Source organism: Mytilus trossulus, chromosome 2, assembly GCF_036588685.1.
Source record: "Mytilus trossulus isolate FHL-02 chromosome 2, PNRI_Mtr1.1.1.hap1, whole genome shotgun sequence".
In the NCBI taxonomy this organism is placed as follows: domain Eukaryota; kingdom Metazoa; phylum Mollusca; class Bivalvia; order Mytilida; family Mytilidae; genus Mytilus; species Mytilus trossulus.
The window spans coordinates 9,344,018-9,364,494 of record NC_086374.1 but is presented as its reverse complement, the minus strand read 5'-3'; the positions used below and the strand labels follow the sequence as shown (position 1 = coordinate 9,364,494).

The following is a 20,477-nucleotide window of genomic DNA, read 5'->3' as shown; positions in this document are numbered from 1 at the left end:
AATCGTGCCTGATGATTCATTCATTATAGTTTGCTTGGTGTCCAGTGGCAAATATTTCATGCATGTTCAGTACAAGAAAATATGACCATACAATTGGAAGGTTCAGGAAATATGAAAAGCAAATGGAAAATGAGGGTATAATTGATCAGAACAGAAATTGAGCCTTGAAACAGGCCACTTGTGGATCCCTTAAAAGTTGTTAAAGGGGTTCTTAGTATGCACAGAGCCTGACAGTCTCACTAGTCTAGGCATCAGATTTAATGTCCCCATTATTTACTGGACATAGCTGAGTTTTTAAACATCTTGCACACTAGCAGTGATTTACAGCTGGTCAGAAGAAGACTAAAATCGACCATACTTCTGTCACCCTTGTCTGAAGAGATGGCTTCAACTTTACCCCTGATCGTCCTTGTTTGACATCAAGTTTGGTTATTTGAGTAAATTTTATTTTGCTGAACAAAATCTGCTTTTTTATACAAAAAAAATTATCCTTTTTTAAACATTAGAGAAACATTATTGTTAACTTTTTGAAATATCTTATACTTCATAGACAATGGTTCAAAACACTTCTTTGAAGTTCTATAGGGAATTTGTTATAAAATTTAAGGCATGGAATTGATCCACCAATAAATATAGCCCATATAGAGTTATAGTGTCTGAAATATTAATGTTTTACATATTCCCTAAAAGTTTGAAGACCAGAGGGAAAATTAACACTCAAAATGACCAGAACAATAATATCTACAAAAAAGTCTACATATAAGATATTTTCAATTGTTGCTTATAAAAGTTGTTTTCTTTGTTTGATATCATTTATCAATGTATGGTGTACACAAGTTTTAAAAAGCTAGAACCTATAAATATTAAACAAATGATCAGCAAAATAAAACCAACAAATTAGTCAACATAACCAAATTTTTATTTGACCCCTTATAAGAATTATTGCCCTTTGAAGACAAGTTCAGTTATTCTATTGTGATTTTTACTGAAACAGTCGCATGAACCTTCATTATATTGACAACAATGTCTGAATTAAACAAACAAATAATAGGTAAAAATGTCAAAAATAGGGGTACAGCCGTCAACATTGTGTTATTATCTTAATCTCTACAAAACAGATATATAGATATAAAAAAAAAGGAAGATGTTAGTATCAAAATAAGATTAATTGACCCCTCAAAAGAGTTCATATTATAATAGACTTAGAGAATCTGTAAAAAATAAAAATAATAAGTCATCCATAACCGTACGTTATTGGCAATCCTTTAGTTGGTTATTAGACTTATCGCCAATGGATGGAAGTTCCGAACTCTTCTGTTTAGAGTCTTTAAACAATCTTGACAACGATGGCGAAAACAAAGATTTGAATTATTTTTTGTTTCAGACAGTTGTTTTAATTCTCCAAAATAAACAAGAGGTATCTACTTCCGAAGGTTTTCTTTCCTATCTTGCTCAACCCTAAGCTTCTTTCGCCTCGTTTTTGGCACTTAACTGACGAATGAAGCACCATACAGGCATACTGCAAACAAGTGCCTGTTCGCTAAAGTGCATCGATTTTTAGATGTTGTTTCAGATGTTTTGGAAGCAGTAAAAACTAAATTTTCCATCCCAGTGTGTATGTTGATTAATGGTGTAATGTGTAAGACCAATGGCTATAGTATGAATCCTGGTCCATTCGCACCCATTCACGTTCGCACCCACTCATGTTCACCCCCTTTTACTTTTGCAATTTGACCCCTGGCTGTTACCCATATCAGAGATTAAACTAGAGTGGATACTTTTAGGGGTTCTTATGTTGATCATGTCAATGTCCTGTCCAAAGTTGATCCTTCCCCAATATACATTCATGACATTACTACAAGGGGGTCTCATTGGGGGGTTCTAATCCCGGATCCTCAATCCTCAATCTTATGGCCTTATGGCACAACTCTTCTCATTGGTGCATATTACGCCCTATGTGTATCTTCCTCCATGTATTTTCCTCCATGTACTTTAATTTTGTTATTGCTGTTACGATTGATCCCAGATCCCGCTTACTGTTTTGTCTGATTCCTGTATCCCGCTTACACTATGAACGTAAGCAATTCTCATTTTTTGGTCATTTCCCGGTTCCCGCAAGAACTCATTTCCCGTTTTCACGCAACAATAATTTGACTTTCACGTGTCACGCTTACAAAAAAATCAGCAATCCTGCGTCACGCTTAGACCCCAATGAAACCCACCTACAATCATATTATCAAGGATTTGTATAGTTAGACTAACTATACAAATCCTTGATATTATGTTGTTTGTAAATTCACATGTACTACAATTTGATGACGCAGGTGTCAGTAAACTGCTGGCGCTTTTCCCTGTTGTAAAGAGGCAGTTTCACAAAAATATACATATGAAAAATATTTAAAAGGATAAAAGATATAAATAAGTATAAATTCCATGTACATGTAATTCATTAATGTTCAAGAGTTTTTAATAATATAAAAGAAGGTGTCAGCAAGGATTTGTATAGTTAGTCAACTATACAAATCCGTGGTGTCAGATAAAGAGTTGTTTTCGTGCAACGTTTTCAGCCTTTTTAATTCATGTGTTTGTGTTCTGACGTTTTACTTCTTGTTTCTGTGTTCTGTCAATGTGTATGCTTCATTATTCCCCTTATTTATTTTAAATGTTTCGTGTGGGTATCGATTATAACTCGTGCTTGTCCTGCATTTGATTCAAACGTAAACCAGACTAATTTATTGTTATTCAAAGTCTGCCAGGATATTGTATGTGTATGACTGGTATGCAATAAAGTCCACAAGATTACCATATGCATAAAAATTTTTAATTCAAATCAGATGCAACTTAAACAAATGCTCAAAGATGACCACAGGTTCTTCATTTCTATTAGTAATGACTGCATCATCTCCTAGAACGACTAACGGCTGAGTAATAACAATAATAAAATGTTCAATGTCCATACCATAATACAAACCAGTTTTAAGTTAAAACTTGACCTTAACTATGAATTATAATATTTGTTATTACAGTATAGATTTGAATAAATTATTCTCATTATACCCCCGCTTTAAAAAAGGGGGGGGGGGTATACTGTTTTACCTCCGTCTGTCCTTCTGTCAGTCAGTCCGTCCGTCCCATGAATATTTTTTGTCGCATTTTTCTCAGGAACTACAATACAAGGATTTCTGAAATTTTGTTTCAGGGTTTATCTAAGTCAGCTATACCGTGTGATGCGTTTTCAGATTGATCACTTGACAACTTCCTGTTAACCGACCACTTGTATGATTTTACACATGATAGCCAAGTTGAAAATTTTTGTCACATTTTTCTCAGGAACTAATATACAAGGATTTCTGAAATTTGGTTTCAGGATTTATATAAGTCAGCTATACCGTGTGATGCGTTTTTAGATTCATCACTCAACAACTTCCTGTTTACCGAACACTTGCATATTTTTACACTATTAATATTATCCACTTGCGGCAGGGGTATCATCAGTGAGCAGTAGCTTGCAGTTAAACTTGTTTTATCTGTATTTCAACAGAATGGCAAGCATGAAAGTTCAAGGGAATTTAACTGCTAGAGGAGAGGAACCTCCCATGTTTCTACAGAGGCCCTCTACAGGAAAATCACAAGATGTTCGTCACATTTTGACCAGGACATTTAGAGACTTATATACCAGGGATGCCATAGGGCCAGAAACTGTTCGTAATCTGAATGTGTCTAAAGGTGGTGATGATCCTTATCATGAGAGATATGTTGAGTCACTACAGAAGGTATGGTGTACAAATTGTCACAATTTTCTTAAATATGTAGTAGCATACATCATGTATATATAATAAATCAGATTTCTCAGTAACTTAAAATATCCTTTATAAATCTTATTATATTTTTCAATGAAAATGTTTCTTTTTTAAAACATAGATGAGGGTATAGGAAAGGAGTACCCACATGAAGATCTATGGTAAATATTTGTTACATTAATGTTAATGATAAATATCATAATACAGGCATCAAATCAATCATGCAGTTATTAAAATCCAGAAGAAATTTCTTAACGTATTTTGAATTTTATTCCTTAGGTGTTTGAAGAAAGACAAAGAAGGTTAGATGAAGCAGCAAAGCTTGAGAAACATATCATGCAGGCCCAGGCTAGAGCAATGTCTGCTGATGAAAAAGAACTAAACAGAGTATCGAAAAGTTGTGAAAATTATAATGAATTAGGACTTCCACCAGGTAATTTTGTATGATCCTGGTCTTAGGATATCAAAAGGAACATATATACCACTGACTCACTAATACCAACATTTTATCACATACTATAATAAAATGTATATGTAATGAGTTAAGTTTTCATGGACTTTAGTTTGCCTTTCAATTTAAATTGACTTGTCAAAAAATAATAGAGAATGGACACAGGAAATCTTGAGTTTGAATAGGAAGAGATGTTGTTAAGGTCAAGGAACAGTAAATGGGCTATGTCGCAGATTTTGCTCAAATTTTGCATACAATCTTGGCTTGGTGAGCTACAACTGACAATCGAAAAAATAATGCATTTATCTCTTTTATTATCTGAAATATTGCAGATTGATTTCTTTTGATATGGGTGAATATTTGTATAGAAAGCACATACAATCAGCGAAAAAACATATAAAATTTGTCTTAAAATCCCCAAATCTTTTATTCTACTCCATAGATTTTTCTTTAAAAACTGTATGTTGTTGACACATAAAATTTAGTTATAATGATGCAAAATAAAGATAGGGTCACCGACTCCGTTTGTTCTCTAATAATCAATTTCTCACCTTGTTGGTAGTGAAAAACGTCAAAAATCAAGGTTTTACGGCCTGCAACACGGCGACGTTACGATTATTTCGACGTTTTATAGGATTTTTTCACAAAGAACACAACATTGAATGATGTATACCGTAAAAACGAAGTCGGTGACCCTGTCTTTATTTTACATCATTATAACGGTAATTTATGTCTCAACAACATATAGTTTTTTAAGAAAAATCTATGGAGTAGAATCAGAGATTGGGCGATTTAAAGACAAATTTTAGAAGGTTTTATGCCGATTTTATGTGCTTTCTATACAAATACTCACCAATTTTGTAAGAATTCAATCAGTAATATTTTAAATGATTAATGAAATAAATGCATTATTTTTTCGATTTTTAGTTGAAGTTCATCAAGCCAGAGTTGTATGCAAAATTTTACTGAAATCTATGACATAGCCCATTTACTGTAACTTGACCTTAAATTATAATGAGATATAACAACCAAACAACAAACTTTCAACTAAGTTAACATCATCAAAATCGACATATATTCTCATATTTGACATCCTCCTAATCACACTGAATTTAGATAGTGGGTAAATCACTTCAACTTAGCTTTTTTTAATTTTTGGAGACCCTGCTTGAAATATAATTTTTATTACACTTAATGAAATGTGTTCTAGCATTCTCTTTCTATATAGAATTTAAACGACTAAATAACTCAATTTTGTTTTAGTAACTTTAGTAACTTTAAATAACTTTTAGGTCCCAATGAAACCCTTCAAACTGATCTCAAAACAGTTGTTTGACTGGATTGTTTTCTCTTGAAAAATAATAATAAAAATGATTTTACTTTCTTTATACAGGTAGATCACATTTCAGGTCATGCATTGATACTGATCTATTGAGGAAGAATAAGTTACTGACACCTGAAGATTATGCCACAGATGAGCCGTCAGCAGTGCCGCCACCACCATGTAAGTGTGCCACAAACTGATTTATTGATGCTTGAATAATTGGCAATTATTTCATTCATATTCAAAATGAGAACACATTACAATCAGTAGTACATCTACTTACATATTAGTAAATTTTATTACAATGTTTATAACGGCATTGTCTAGATATTTTGTTCTTTTATTCTACTTCACTTCGTTCATAATAATATAAAACATTTCTAATTTCTCTAAAATAAATAGCCAACTAATATATGAAGGATTGAGATGGCACACAAACAAGTTTTAATTAAGTTATATATGACAATAAATTTTGATAGAGTTCAAAATGACTTCCTCAATGAACAGTAACATGCATCTACAAAATAAAAGGCAAAATATTAGATAAATTTGTATCATGTTGCTACATGGAAATTGTTTCAATAATATACCTACATGTCGTATTCAGTGTGAATGAATCTCGATAAATGAAAAAGGCTGGAAAGCAACCTTTTATAGTTGAGTAGACCAAACTACTTACAAAAAGCGTAAGCAAATACATACGCTAAAGATTCAAAATGAAATAAATATGATATCATGATTAAAGGTTTGACTGTTCAGTGTTTAAAGTACCATTATATATTACAGCTCCAAAGATTCCTAGTTATGCTCGAGTAACTGTCTCCTCACAACAACATACACGTATGTCTGAGATGAGGGACCATTCACCGTTTCCTCCACAGAGGACTGACTTGGAAGACCTAGAAGGACCAACCTTCCTTTCTGAGGATTTCCAGGAGGGAGGACCCGAGTCATCCAGGGTAGATATGGAAGAAGTTGTGAGTGAATAAATGTTTGAATATTAAATATGTGCACTAAGGATATATCAGCTGTGACATTATGGAGTATAAACATACATTATATACATATCAGTTAATGACTTTATTACAAAGATATACCACAGTTTTCTCTGTGTCAATAGTTTATTAGTAATCATGTCAAAAAGTTTGCAACTAAATATGTTCTTTTCTATTAAAAATCTATTGCATCATTTTGATTGTAAATTTTAGAGTGGACATTAATAGTTAATATAAATGTTTTAACTATACACAATCTGTCAGATAATATGCAGATGTCAAATATTCAATCCATATATTGCATATTTTGCAATTTTTTATTTGTTGAACAACAATGATATACCTATGAAATAAAAATAAAATGATATTTTTTCAGACAAGGACAAAAAGAGAGCATGGATGGAAGATATATATGTCAGAGGAACAAAGGGAACAGGATAGACAAGATCTGGCTACGTTACAATCTAAAGTCAATTATAAGAGAAATCCTCGCTTTGTACCTCCATCAGCAACACCTGGTGGTAGAACTTTAATCAAGGGCTATAACCCTGTCTCCAAACAAGTTGGCATTAAACCAGATCTTGGGGATGAAAAGTAAGTTATGAAATTATGAAACCTAGAATCTTTTTACTGCTGTAAAAAAAAAAGAAGAATATGTAAAACTGTCATGTTGTCTGTAGACTCTTACTTACTGAACAGAAAATACTGTTACTGTGGGATCATTGTTTTTGTGGGTAACATTTATCGCAGGTTGAGGAAAAATTGTACTTTCATGGATATTTTATTTTGGGGTTTTGTCATAGTCTGCATACAAGTCTATAGAAGATTGTAATCTTTTTAAGTTTGTGTTTTTTCTTTACCCTCATAATCCACAAAAATTGGTATTTACTCAATTGTGTACATATCATTAGATTTGTCATAAATATTCAGGAGTATTTTATCATTTGTTTTAATTTCCATAAAAATCTGTAAATTAGACTGCTATTTATTAGCCCTCAACAGGATAGTAGACAAGTGTAAGTAGCTTAGCAAAATTTTCAAATCAAGTCATTCATACAGTGTGTGTCAGTATTAATATTTATTATCAATTGGATCATGAAAAAAAAATTAAAAAATTTGAGGTATTTAATTTTATTTCTTAACACTTTCCTTACTGAATTGTTTTTTTCCGCGACGTTGTGTGACCTGATCAAATTTCCGCGTGCAGTTTGCCTGGCCTGAATTAATTTGACGTGTGAATGGGGAAAAAATGACGTTTTAATAAAAACGTGTGTATCTTTGTTGTTTCTCATTAAATCGGTTTCAAACTTGATATTGTTACACTTAAGTATGAAAGGAGTGTTGCAATATAAATAAATTTACATGACAATACCTACTTTTGATTTTTTTTAACCTTTTGTGGAAAGAAAATGACGTTTGATTTGAGAAATCTATTTTTTTTTGTGACCGGTTTATATTTTTGCCTCCGATCTTCTAAATTAACAATACAAATGGTAATTAACAATTTCGAGTGTTCCTTTATCATAGTTTTATAGAAAAAATAACTCCAGAGTCAAAATTCTAGCTTATTAGTCAGAATAAATACGAATAAAAATGGTTTGACAAATTCCGCGGCGGCCATTTTTTTACCTGTACAATGCAATCACCAGATAGGAAGTTGTGTCCCTGGATAAGTTGGAGTTGTCTTTCTTAGTCCGATGTTTTCTTTGAATTTTTGCATGACTATTGATCTAAATTGACTATTGGGATCTTTTGTGTAATTTTTAATATTTTAATGGAGATATCTAATGATATTTTTTTCTGGTAAAATCAAAACTTTTGAGATTAATATGTGCTTTTTTTTTAATGTGCAAATATTTTTTTCTGTTTTTTTTTGTATCAAACCACTGACTGCATGGAAATATTAATTAAATGTAAGATGACCTGACAAACTTATCCATGTACATTTAACATTTTAATAATGTGTTGATAAATTAAGTGAGACATAATTAAATGTTGAAAGACAATCATGAACTTTTAAAAATAAAATTACTTTGAAAAAGTCAATGATTTGTTTTTAAAATTATTTATTATAAGTGTCCTGACTCCATGGGATGCTAGAATTTCCACTGACTTTGGTTTTGTATTGTTCAATGATGAAGATAATTTAATGTTCCTTATTAAAAAAAAAATTAAATGAAAATGTCAACTGTAACAGCAAATATAAATTATGAATATCCTTTCAACAACTTATCTGTGAAAACCTTTTCAACAAATTATGTATATATAATATCCTTTCAACTTAAAAATTGTAACAAAGTAACTGTTAATTTAAGAAGTTTAATTTTTGACTGAGTGGGAGACAGTGAAGCAATGGGGTAGGCAAAGGGGTTTTCCACATTCAACACAACCATATTTTCAAACCTTTTTTCCTGTGTACCTTTAATAGCTACCCTAGCCCAGCATATGTGACACCTTATCTTGTTTCCCAAAGTCTACTGGCAAACAGAGTTAACCTACATGTGTTTGATCTGTCTTGACATGGTATATTTCACAATATGACATACACCGTGTCTGACACTACCAAAACCCAAAGTTTGATGGCCCATTTCTTTGTTTTAGAAGGCATGAATTGCTTGAATGCATCCCTCCCTTTGTAAGGTATCATGAATCGTCACCTATCGTTTGGGGACATGTTGGTCTCTCATTTTTGTCTGTTAAGGGGGTCTTTAATTTCTGAGTTTGTAAGATACATCATTATTAGCCTCCCATCTTTGCTCACCTCACTGGTGTGTATCAGTGAAGTGAAGATACCTTATTATCTGCATAATTTCATCCATTTCTTTGAAAAATTAGAGACCATAACTTATATTTACATTTTTAATAACTATAAACATGATAAAGCCTTCAAGTGTTGGGATTAATAAATTTTAGGATAAAAACAATATATGTACATTGTCAGAAAATATAACATTTTTGTCCTAAATTTTATTTAGCTCATACAATTATATTTTATTTTCCGTCAATGTACATATATATTGAATATGAGAATAATTGCCTGTTAAAATAAAAACATAATTGTTATGGCTTTTTTACTCTAATATATGTGTGTGGCTCTGATCTGGCTGCGGTTTAACATCTTAAAATTGAGATGATTATATTCATATTTATATATGATTTATAAAAACATTACTGGTTTTATGTTAATTATCAAATCATTGCAATATTACTTTGCTCTCCATGGGCCCTTTTAATAATTAGAATAAAAATATCTTATCTCTGGAATCAAAATATCCTATCTTTGGAATAAAATGTCTTATCTTATCTAATTATAACTATCAATTATTTGGTTGTCAGATAGAAACATCTGGAAAAAATATCCTTCTTTGGGTCTCATATGTTTTGTGGACCAGTTACTTCTGGGATAAATGGGGAAGACCTCTTTCAAATTTCAATATATAAAATTCTTGGTGCCATCAGTCATTGTTGGGGGACATCAGGGGCATTATTTACATCTGTCAGCTGTCATTATTTTCGTCTGAAAGTTCGCTGACCCCTTCTCTTTCAACATCACTTCAGGAGTGATCATGAAATCATCACCGATGTCATTTTGAGGTCAATGCATTTCATACCGTTGACCAAAAAGATCTACTTCTCCCACCAAAAATCCCTCAAACTCGTTCTCAAAATTATCGGACTTTTTTATGTCTCAGAATGTTACAGACACGATACAGACCATGAAACGACATTTTACTAATATTTACTATAATTTTGCGTCCTTGACATCGGCAAGTGAGAGAGGAATGTGATTGGATTGTTTTATTTAGAACTTCCATAAAAGGAGTGCGACCTTTTGCACTCGTGGGAAAAATCCAATTACCGCGCCGACGGAAGTCGGATTATTAATTGATTTTATTCTCCGTGCAATTGTTAAAATCATTTCTCGTAATTTGTATCATAATGTTAATCAAAATATTCATGAAATTAAATTTAACTTTCCTTCCAAATAACCTTTTCTCGACGAAAAAAGTCACATGTTCGCATCACATGTTTTTGTACAAAATGGCGGCGGCTTATTTTGTTTGTTGACGCTACTGATCTTTCATTGTATTGAAGTATATATAAGGTATCAAATTCAGTCAGAATTGGTATTCTTTAACTGTGATATACAAGCTTCCTGAAAACCTATATATGTATAGGTTAAACATAGCTTTACGGGGTGAAATGAGTTATAAGACAAAAATAATATGATTATCACGTGATTGTCTATGCCTGAAAGCATTGTTCGGCCTGGCTACGGGGATGCCTCAACACATTGTTCGGCCTGGCTACGGGGATGCCTCAACGCATTGTTCGCCTTGAAAGGGTTAATTTATAAAATTTATATGAATTCATAAAGTTGAAGAAGTATAACAATATTTAATATATTTAAGGAAAAAGGAGCCATCATTGATCTTCTTGTTGTCGCCACCTATTGTAAAGTTTACGAACTACAAGTCTGGACAAGTGTATGAAGTAAGTCTTAACATTGCTACGGATATATATATATATATGTATAAAAAATAGCTGGTCTATTATAATTTATTATATATTACTGAATAATTTTTCATTACATGTTTATAAAATGTGTAATGATAAGTAAAAAGAAATGGCTATGGTAAGTTTTATCTTTTGCAGTTGTATCTGTAAATTTCATCATTAGTGATGTATTTGTGATGTGATAAATGTAGGTGAATTTCGTTAAAACCTTTTTTTTAGCAAAATTTGGTAAAATGTATGAACATGTTCTGAAAAATTAATAGTAGCGAGGACACAATATTTTTGAAATAGTCTTTAAACCCTTTTCTTTACTTTTGAACAAAATATTTTATTGGAAGGGAGTTCATGCAACATATTAAATCATGAACAAAGTTTGACAAAGGTGAAACATTTGTAGAAAAATGGACTAAAGCCTAAAATAAAATTTGTTCTTTTTCAGACTGATATATGTATGAATATGAAGCCATTATGCAATTATTCTTATACTTTAAATAATAGTACACTCAGCACAACATGCACAAAGGATTCACCAGAAAAAAGATAAATTATGAAAAATACAAGATTCAAGAATATTCCAAATATTTTTTTTACCTATCAGTACATGAAGTTGCTCTCTGAATAGAAAATGTTAAAAGTAATAATTTTTCTTTTTTTCAATGTCAAATGTGTATGGGTACAAACTAAGGTCACAGCAAAGTTCTTATATGACATATTAAATTTACAGTTGACCTTGGAACTTAAGAATGTATCAGCCGTGTTAAGACAGTGTAGAGCATTGCCACCAACAACTTCTTACTTCTCTGTCGGACTAGGTGAGTCATAGTTAACCTGTATAAAGTTTGTTTTACAAGTGATTATTAAGTTCAATGTGTTTGTTCTTATTTAGAGTTACCTGTAATAGAAGGTATGCAAATTAAAACCAAGCAAGGATTTTAATTGGTTATACCAGGCCTTGCTGCAATATTATTTTTACCCTAGGATGAAATTCATACACGTTATCTATAAATTTAAAAGAACAGGATAACTTTTTTTCACTGTTTCAAATAACTCTTGTTGCTTTATTATGGAATTAATTTTCCAATGTCATGGAGCCATTTTCATATCATACTCTTCATTATAAAATACTTCATAACTCATAAGTATTTTTAATAGATTTAAACAAGAGAAAAGATAGAATAAACCAAAAATATTAGAGATGACAGATATAATATCAGTATATTAATCATATTAAATACAATAATTCCTACATCTTCACATTTTTTTGTATATGATATCACATGTATAAGTGACCAAGAGATTTTGTTACTTGTATGTTTACAGGTCAGTTTCCAGGAGAGCATGGTTTGGTAGCCCCTGGAATGAGTTGTCACTACGCTATAAGGTTTGCACCAGACTCGTTAAAGGACTATGATGATGTGATCAGAATCCAAACCCAGTCATCAGCACCAATTTTAGTGCCACTTCAAGGAAGAAGAGAACCTCCAAAGCTTACATGTATGTACATCAACTATTAGTTACAATATGAACTAAAAGACATTTACACAATACAGTATGTAGCTCCTCACAATCAGCAACGTTTCTTTGACATAACAGACTGTTAACAACAAACTCTATACATTTGAAAGATTTATTTATAGGTCTTTCCACTTTTCCATGGAAAGACCCATTGGTTTTCTTCTGATTATTTTTTTTTTTCTCTTGCCTATTTTTTTTTGTTCGCTGTATTGATGTTTCGCAAGATGTCGCTTAGATATTTGTAATATGATATCAAACAGTTTATACACTTTTGTTTCTACTTCTGTGTAACGGAATACTTTCCCATATAAGAGTTATCTCCCTGAACTGTTTTTCTTGTTATCTCTAAGGCTTTGCAACCGTTTAAGAAACCGACTAATTTATTTTTCTAAATTGCTTGTTATATCCTCAGGATGTTCCATATGAGAGTTATTTCCCCTTTTGTGTTTGATATAAGTGAAATGTATTACTTAATGAAAACCATAAGTGATAGAGGCCTAGGGTCCTTTGGTTTGAGGTCCTTGGTCCAAAGTTTTCAAGATATATCACATTGAAAATACTTGAATAAATTACTATCCTAGATACAAAATAGTGTTTAAAAAATGAATATGTTGAACTTACTGTTATGCTTAGGAAATGGGTCTATTTTAAAGATCAGAGGGTTATAGCCAAAACATATGTGTCTTTTAGTTCCTTTCATAATAAATTCAGCTAGTATTAAATGATTTATTTGTTTTACAGTACCAAAGGTGTTAGATGTTGGTTACTGTCTAGTGGGTGGCTACCATGTGGCACAGTTTATTGTTAAGAACCATGGTGGTAATGGAAGATTTTGTGTATTGAACAGAAACTCATGGCCGGCACATAATTTCAAGGTTAGTTCAGCATTATTTTATTAGTCCAGATATAATGAACAGTTCAGGAGATTAGTAGATTACACAGAATAAAGCAAATACATTTTCTTAGTTGTACTTGTAAAGTTTAATGTATACATATATAATATATGTCATTTATATCTATTTTCAGGTACATTTTTAAGAATTCATTGTTAAAGTATTTTGGTTATAATTCCAATGGATGATTCCGTCTTCATTCAATTCATTTTTTGTTATTGATTTTTTATTATAAATTTTTATTCATACATCTGTATTCAAATGAAAAATTCAGGTTTGATGGAAATTTATATACATCATCAAAAGTTTCATTGTCCAAAGGGTAACATTTGAATTATTGGTATAATCTTGAGAATATGTTTTTATAGATATTTGAGGTAGAATTCTTTACCATTTTTGCTGTTCTATTCTATGATTAACCATTCAATAACTTGATCCTTTTGTAGCAAATAAATTCATGGGTTTTTGGTCACAAGAAGTTTGGTAGCTCTAAATCAGTAAGTGATTGTCGTGATTAGACTATCACATAGTATGGTGGGCTACAGTAAAAACATACTTTGTCTTGCCACTTTCACATAGTATGATGGGCTACAGTAAAAACATGCTTTGTCTTGCCACACTGGAATGATTTTACCTGCTGCACTTACCTTGCATGATGTGCTGGTAGTTTGAAGAATTGTAAATGCATGTTTACCCAAGGGTGTCACCATACACTATTATTTATGTGGAAAGGGAAAACCCCACTTTTCCTCAAATTATATATGTTCATGCACTAACACCATGTAATTATTTTGTAGATTTGCACGTGATACTGGACTTTTATATGCTCTAAATATGTCTTTTTGATGGACAGGAAAATATCAATTAAAATGTAATCAACAAAATTAAATTCACCTAACTAACCTGTATTTTAACTGATAATTAGTCCTTTGATCTTTTACTGCATTAACTAGTTTATCCCATAACACCTTCCTCCAATCAAGGTATTTGGACTGACAATGGAGAGAAATACAAATTTTTTGTTAAAACAGGGCACAATATGTTTTTGGACATTATCAGCACAACAGTTTTTGTCGAGCCTGCAACTTTTGTTGCAGAAAGCTCGACATAGGGATAGTGATCTGGTGGCGGCTACGGCAGCGGCGTTAGCTAACTTTTTAAAAGCTTTATATTTTAGAAGGTGGAAGACCTGAATGCTTCATACTTTGTATATAGATGCCTCATGTTACGAAGTTTCCGTCAGTCACATGTCAAATGTCCTTGACCTCATTTTCATGGTTCAGTTACCACTTGAAAAAAAAGTTCAGATTTTTTGTAATGTTGAATTCTCTCTTATTATAAGTACCAGGATAATTATATTTGGTATGTGCGTACCTTGCAAGGTCCTCATGCCTGTCAGACAGCTTTCACTTGACTTTGACCTCATTTCATGGATCATTGAACAAGGTTAAGTTTTGGTGGTCAAGTCCATATCTCAAATACTATAAGCAATAGGACTAGTATATTCAGTGTATGGAAGGACTGTAAGGTGTACATGTCCAACTGGCAGGTGTCATCCAACCTTGACCTCATTTTCATGGTTCAGTGGTTATAGTTAGTTTTTGTGTTTTGGTCTGTTTTTCTCAAACTTGAGGCAATAGGTCTACTATATTTGTTGTATTGAATGATTGTAAGGTGTACATGTCTTGGCAGATGTCTTCTGACCTTGACCTCATTTTCATGGTTGAGTGGTCAAAGTTAAGTTTTTGAGTTTTGGTCTTTTTAAAGCATTGTTAGCTGTACATGTCTGCCTGGCATGGTTCATCTGACCTTGACCTCATTTTCATGGTTCATTGGTCTTTGTTTAGTTATCTTGGTTAATGTTAAGTTTATGTGACAGTTTTTAATAAAGCTTTATACTTAGGACTATCAACATAATATCAATGATTAGTAAAGAAAGTGAGACATTTAAGCGTGTGCACTCTTGTTGTATTTAAGCCTATATTTTATTCAAACAAAATCTAAATATATTTATAGAAAAAATAGGAGAAATTGTGTTTATTTGTAACAAATGTATTATATACTTATGAATGTGTTTTTACAGTCTGTTGTAACGAATGGTGCAGTAGCTATGCCACCCTTTAATGTCAGACCATCAGTTGTAGAGTTAATGAAGGGAGAGAGTGGGGTAATTGAGGTTATCTTTAGTCCTAAGTCTGTCAGAAGCTTCACACAAGAAATGACTTTAATCTGTGACAACTGCAATGTTAGCCATTTTATGTTACAAGGTTAGTTAGTGTTCCTTTACAATAGATATGTTCATTACTTCAATAAAAACATGATGGGGAAATGTTATACGAAGGAAATTAAATTGAACATTTTGTTTCAATTTGATTTTAATGCATACACTTTTTATGCCCAATTTATGGGCATTATCTTTTCTGGTCTGTGCATCTGTCAGTTCTTTAGTCCGATTGTTCGTCCGTTTGTCTGTCGGTCTGTCCTGCTTCAGGTTAAAGATTTTGGTGGAGGTAGTTTTTGATAAAGTCCAATCAACTTGAAAATTAGTACACATGTTACTTAATTATCGTATGATCTTTTTAATTTAAATGCCAAATTAGAGATTTTCCCCCATTTTTAAGGTCCATTTGAACATAGAAAATAATGGTGTGGATGGGGTATCCGTGTACTGGGGACACATTCTTGTTTTTTATGCCCCATTTATGGGCATTATGTTTTTGGTCTGTGCATCTGTTCCTTGGTCTGTCTGTCTGTCCATCTGTTTCGTCCGTTTGTCTGTCCTGCTTCAGGTTAAAGTTTTTGGTCGAGGTAGTTTTTGATGAAGTTGAAGTCCAATCAACTTGAAACTTAGTACACATGTTCCCTATGATATGATCTTTCTAATTTTAATGCCAAATTAGATATTTTCCTCCATTTTCACGGTCAACTGAACTTAGAAAATGATTGTGCGGATGGGGCATCCATGTACTGGGGACACATTCTCATTCTTAAACTGGTTTAAGCTCATACCATACGGTTAAATAATGTGGGAAATGTTGTAGAATACCAAATATCACAAGTTACTGACATATATCTCTTGCTATTTAGGACACCGTATAAATTTTGCATATGTTTTGAGTGTTTCTTAGACCAGTGATGCCTTATTGTGTTAAAATAAGGGTGCTGTATATACTGAAAGAAGCATTGCTTATTGCCATTAGTTTGATGTGGTTGAGATTTTGATTTTCCAATTTGATTTATGGACTTTCTGATTTGGATTTAATTGAAGTTCTGATTTTTTTATATTTAGATTTATTTTCAGACACTGATATACAAATTTATTGTTAATTTATGTAATTTATACCTTTTTACAGGAGAGTCCCAGAAAGCTGGTGTTGAGTTGGTATCAGTAGAAAGAGGAACATCAGATCCAGTACCAGGAGAGCTAACAGATAATACTGCCCAACATCTGATTAGATTCGATGATCTCAATCCATTTACATACACTGATAGGGCCATCATTGTTAAAAATCCAACGTAAGTTCTTCATTACATAGAATGAAATTTTATTTACATATACTGACAGAGGCAACGTTGCAAAATCCTTGATATCAATCCTCTGTTATGTCACTGCTTACTGAAATACATGCAAAGTTAATGATAACATAAACAAATATGCTAGTTAGGAGATAACTGTATTGCATTTTAAGCTCCGACCGTATCAAGTGGGGATTTGATGGTTTAATTTTACTGGCAACACATAAGCGGAGACAGTAAATGGGTATTTGCGACCATCAAATAGCCAATTGATGTTGTCGGAGCTAAAAATACAATATTGATTTCTCCATTCTAATGAAACTGATAGAAAACAACGTTAAAACATGAAATTAAAATCTGTCATATGCTGTCTGCACTTCCCTGTACGCCCCATAACATCAATTGTCAATTGATACCATGTAAAAAAGTGACGTTATCCAATCTTAATGAACGTTTCAAAAGTTGTTGCATTAGAATTTTCAGTGTTGTTTTTGTTAACAACTTATTGGTGTTTCAGTCTCAATAAAAATGCTGAGAAGTTATAACAAGCCAAATTCAAATTATGGATCAAACATATTCTTTTTGACAAATAACTTTTGATTTTATCAGCTTTTGATCAATTCAGATTGTTAGAATTGTTTCAACATATTTTTTAAATGAAACAAAACGGTTTATTTTTTTCAGAAATGTGTCATTACCTTTCCAATGGAATATTTATAAACCTGATATGTCTGAGCCTGAGGAGATGGAGGGAAGGAAGATAGACAGGGTACCAGATGTAGATTCTGTCTTCAGTGTACATCCTCCTAATGGAACCCTACCTCCAGCAGGACAGATAGAGTTCAAAATCACATTTGCTCCACCCATAGTAAGTATTGGACAAATAGAATTCAAATTCAAATTTGCTTCACCCATAGTAAGTATTGGACAAATAGAATTCAAAATCAAATTTGCTTCACCCATAGTAAGTAATCTGAAAATTAAAACTGAAAACATGACACTACATAGTATTAGATTGAGGAAACATGCTTACACTTTGTAATAAATGGCATTATGTTGACCTCCAAATGTAAGGAGGGCCATTGGTGCCAAATAATAAATGTATCATAACTTCCACAATTTTGCAGGTGAATGAGTTCCACAGTGTATTACACATGCAGTTACAACAAGTTCCTCCCTTCAGTGAGAGTGGATCTGCTAAATCATCAAAGGCAGGTAGCTCTGAACATGGGGATGACGAAAACTTAGATGACAGTGTTTCAGAAATTATCTTAAACACTGATGGTAAGATACAGACTATAACTTTCTCTTTTGTTTTTTCTTCTTTTTTATGGAGTGTGATTAATTTTCATTCTTTAGCCTGTTGATTTAAATATTAAATGTAAGCTTTTAAAATAATTGACTCCATGCAAAAAGATATTTAAGGTTTGTATGTCAAGAGATCCTGTCATACCAATACACATGTATTTAATTTAAGTTCCAGAGGTAGAATCTTGAATGTTTGTATTGGATTGTTTATGTAATTTCAGTGAAAGAGAGTAGAGATTACACAGCATTAGAAATAGAAGTAAAGGGGAGCAGTATTCCACTGAACGTGGTTCTTCATCCCTATGCTATTTATATACCAGGTCAAAACTTGGTCGGAACTACGGTCAAGAAACTATTTGCTGTAAGTCTTTAAGAAAAAAGGTTTTCTCAATTAACTTTAAAAACAAATAGAGGAAGGTTTTTATTTCTTTATTTACAAGTGTTCATAATGGATGATTTTTTTTAGGTAAAACTCCTTTTATTAGCATACGGTCAAACATTTACATAACCATACAGGTAATATATCTGTGTTATTCATTTTAACATTTGAATAGGATTCAATATATTTTCATATTTCACAGGATACAGTTAAATTGTGTAATTAGAATAAAGATCAATACCATTCTTTAAAGATAGATTTTTGTTCTACAGATGGCCAATCATAGCAGATCAACTGTGACTTTTACATGGCAGCCATGTAATGAAAAACATATACTAGAAGTAGAGCCACCTTTTGGCGAACTTGGTAAGGACGTAAATCTATTTATTTTATTTTATACATTCTTAGTAACAATGTCATTACAAATGTTTGAATGATGTTTTAATATTGTCTTCTTATTATTATCCTTATTATTCATTTTCTGTATCATAGAATAAATTAATACTAACTGTATCAAAAATCTTAACTAAATATGAATGTCAATGCAACAGGATTTAAGACATTGGGATAATTAAAATTCCGTTGCTGTTTATAGAAGAGGGACAAAAGATACCAAATGGACAGTCAAACTCATAATTCTAAAACAAACTGACAACGCCATGGCTAAAAATGGAAAAGACCAACAGACAATCACTAGTACAAATGACACAACATAGAAAACAAAAGAATAAACAACACAAACCCCACCAAAATCTATAGATTAGAACTAAAGTCATTCGAATTCTTCAGAAAATACTTTGGTTACAATAAGATTTAAAAAATAGATTGTAATAAAAAGAAACAAGAGTTAAGATTGATATGCTTATAGTTGTAAATCTTTCTTTTTTTTAAATGGGAAAGATGGAATATGGTGTATACATTCATGCCAAAAACACATTCTATAAACTTGACAAAAGCAATGGCAAAGGAACAGTGCTTTATTGCTGTTTTATGCCTGAAAGGTAGATTTTGTTTTGCAATAGGATGCAAAAACTCTTAACTTTCTAAAAATTCTAACACCTATTTGAGAAGAAATTGTGCTAGATGCCACACCTGTACATTGAAGAACATAGATACTCAAATGAAAAACACAGAACATATAGTCATTAGAGAGTAATAACCAATCAATGTACTTGATCTATGATTTTCTCACTCAGATCCAGGAATGGCTATGGATATGGAGATCAGTATAACAGGTGCTGAGCCGGGGAAAGTCATTGACAATCTCTACTGTTATGTCATGAATCTGGACGAACCATTACATCTTCATGTGGAGGCTGATTTCAAGGTAATGATAATAGAGTTAAATAAATTATAGGCTGTATTCTTAAAGTTGACGTGTTAACTGGAGCAGTTATACAGGATCATTTAAATATAGTAATACATGATAACAAAGAATTTTTGAAATTGATAAAAATCAAAGGAATATTTAGTTAAACAGGGTTCTCGTTAAGACACATATACGCGTCCTGGACGCATGGAAATCGAGCTGGACGCGTCATTTTTAAAACCTGTGAGTCCCTGGGACGCGTCCTGATTGTATCCCCTGATTCCCAGAAACATCGTTTTGCCTAGAAGATTTATGATATGACATTGTTTTGAGCCGTTATTTTGACAAGAAACTAAACTGGAAGTCGATGTCAAAACATCGATGTGATGCGTAGATCAATATTTTTGACAGCTGATAGATTTTTAATTTACATAGTTTACAGTGTCTGCATGGTTGAACAAGCCAATGA

At 32.2% G+C, this 20,477-nt stretch overlaps 1 protein-coding gene across 3 annotated transcripts in view; it reads left to right on the top strand.

Moving 5' to 3' along the window:
* The first annotated feature begins 1,306 nt into the window (after positions 1-1,306).
* Positions 1,307-20,477, top strand: part of LOC134706446 (deleted in lung and esophageal cancer protein 1-like) — a 47,550-nt gene continuing 28,379 nt past the window's right edge. The window contains exons 1-18 of one of the 3 annotated variants that reach the window (XM_063565394.1): positions 1,307-1,417; positions 3,542-3,773; positions 4,080-4,233; positions 5,645-5,755; positions 6,362-6,552; positions 6,947-7,164; positions 10,983-11,064; positions 11,813-11,900; positions 12,409-12,582; positions 13,345-13,478; positions 13,943-13,993; positions 15,580-15,763; positions 16,850-17,012; positions 17,697-17,880; positions 18,140-18,296; positions 18,542-18,681; positions 18,972-19,065; positions 19,896-20,026. In XM_063565394.1, the coding sequence (XP_063421464.1) occupies positions 3,543-3,773; positions 4,080-4,233; positions 5,645-5,755; positions 6,362-6,552; positions 6,947-7,164; positions 10,983-11,064; positions 11,813-11,900; positions 12,409-12,582; positions 13,345-13,478; positions 13,943-13,993; positions 15,580-15,763; positions 16,850-17,012; positions 17,697-17,880; positions 18,140-18,296; positions 18,542-18,681; positions 18,972-19,065; positions 19,896-20,026 (2,487 nt within the window). In that variant the 5' untranslated portion in view covers positions 1,307-1,417; position 3,542. Of the gene's footprint in view, positions 1,418-3,541; positions 3,774-4,079; positions 4,234-5,644; positions 5,756-6,361; positions 6,553-6,946; positions 7,165-10,982; positions 11,065-11,812; positions 11,901-12,408; positions 12,583-13,344; positions 13,479-13,942; positions 13,994-15,579; positions 15,764-16,849; positions 17,013-17,696; positions 17,881-18,139; positions 18,297-18,541; positions 18,682-18,971; positions 19,066-19,895; positions 20,027-20,477 lie in introns of those variants that run through there. The other 2 variants (XM_063565395.1, XM_063565396.1) reach the window with 2 other exon arrangements.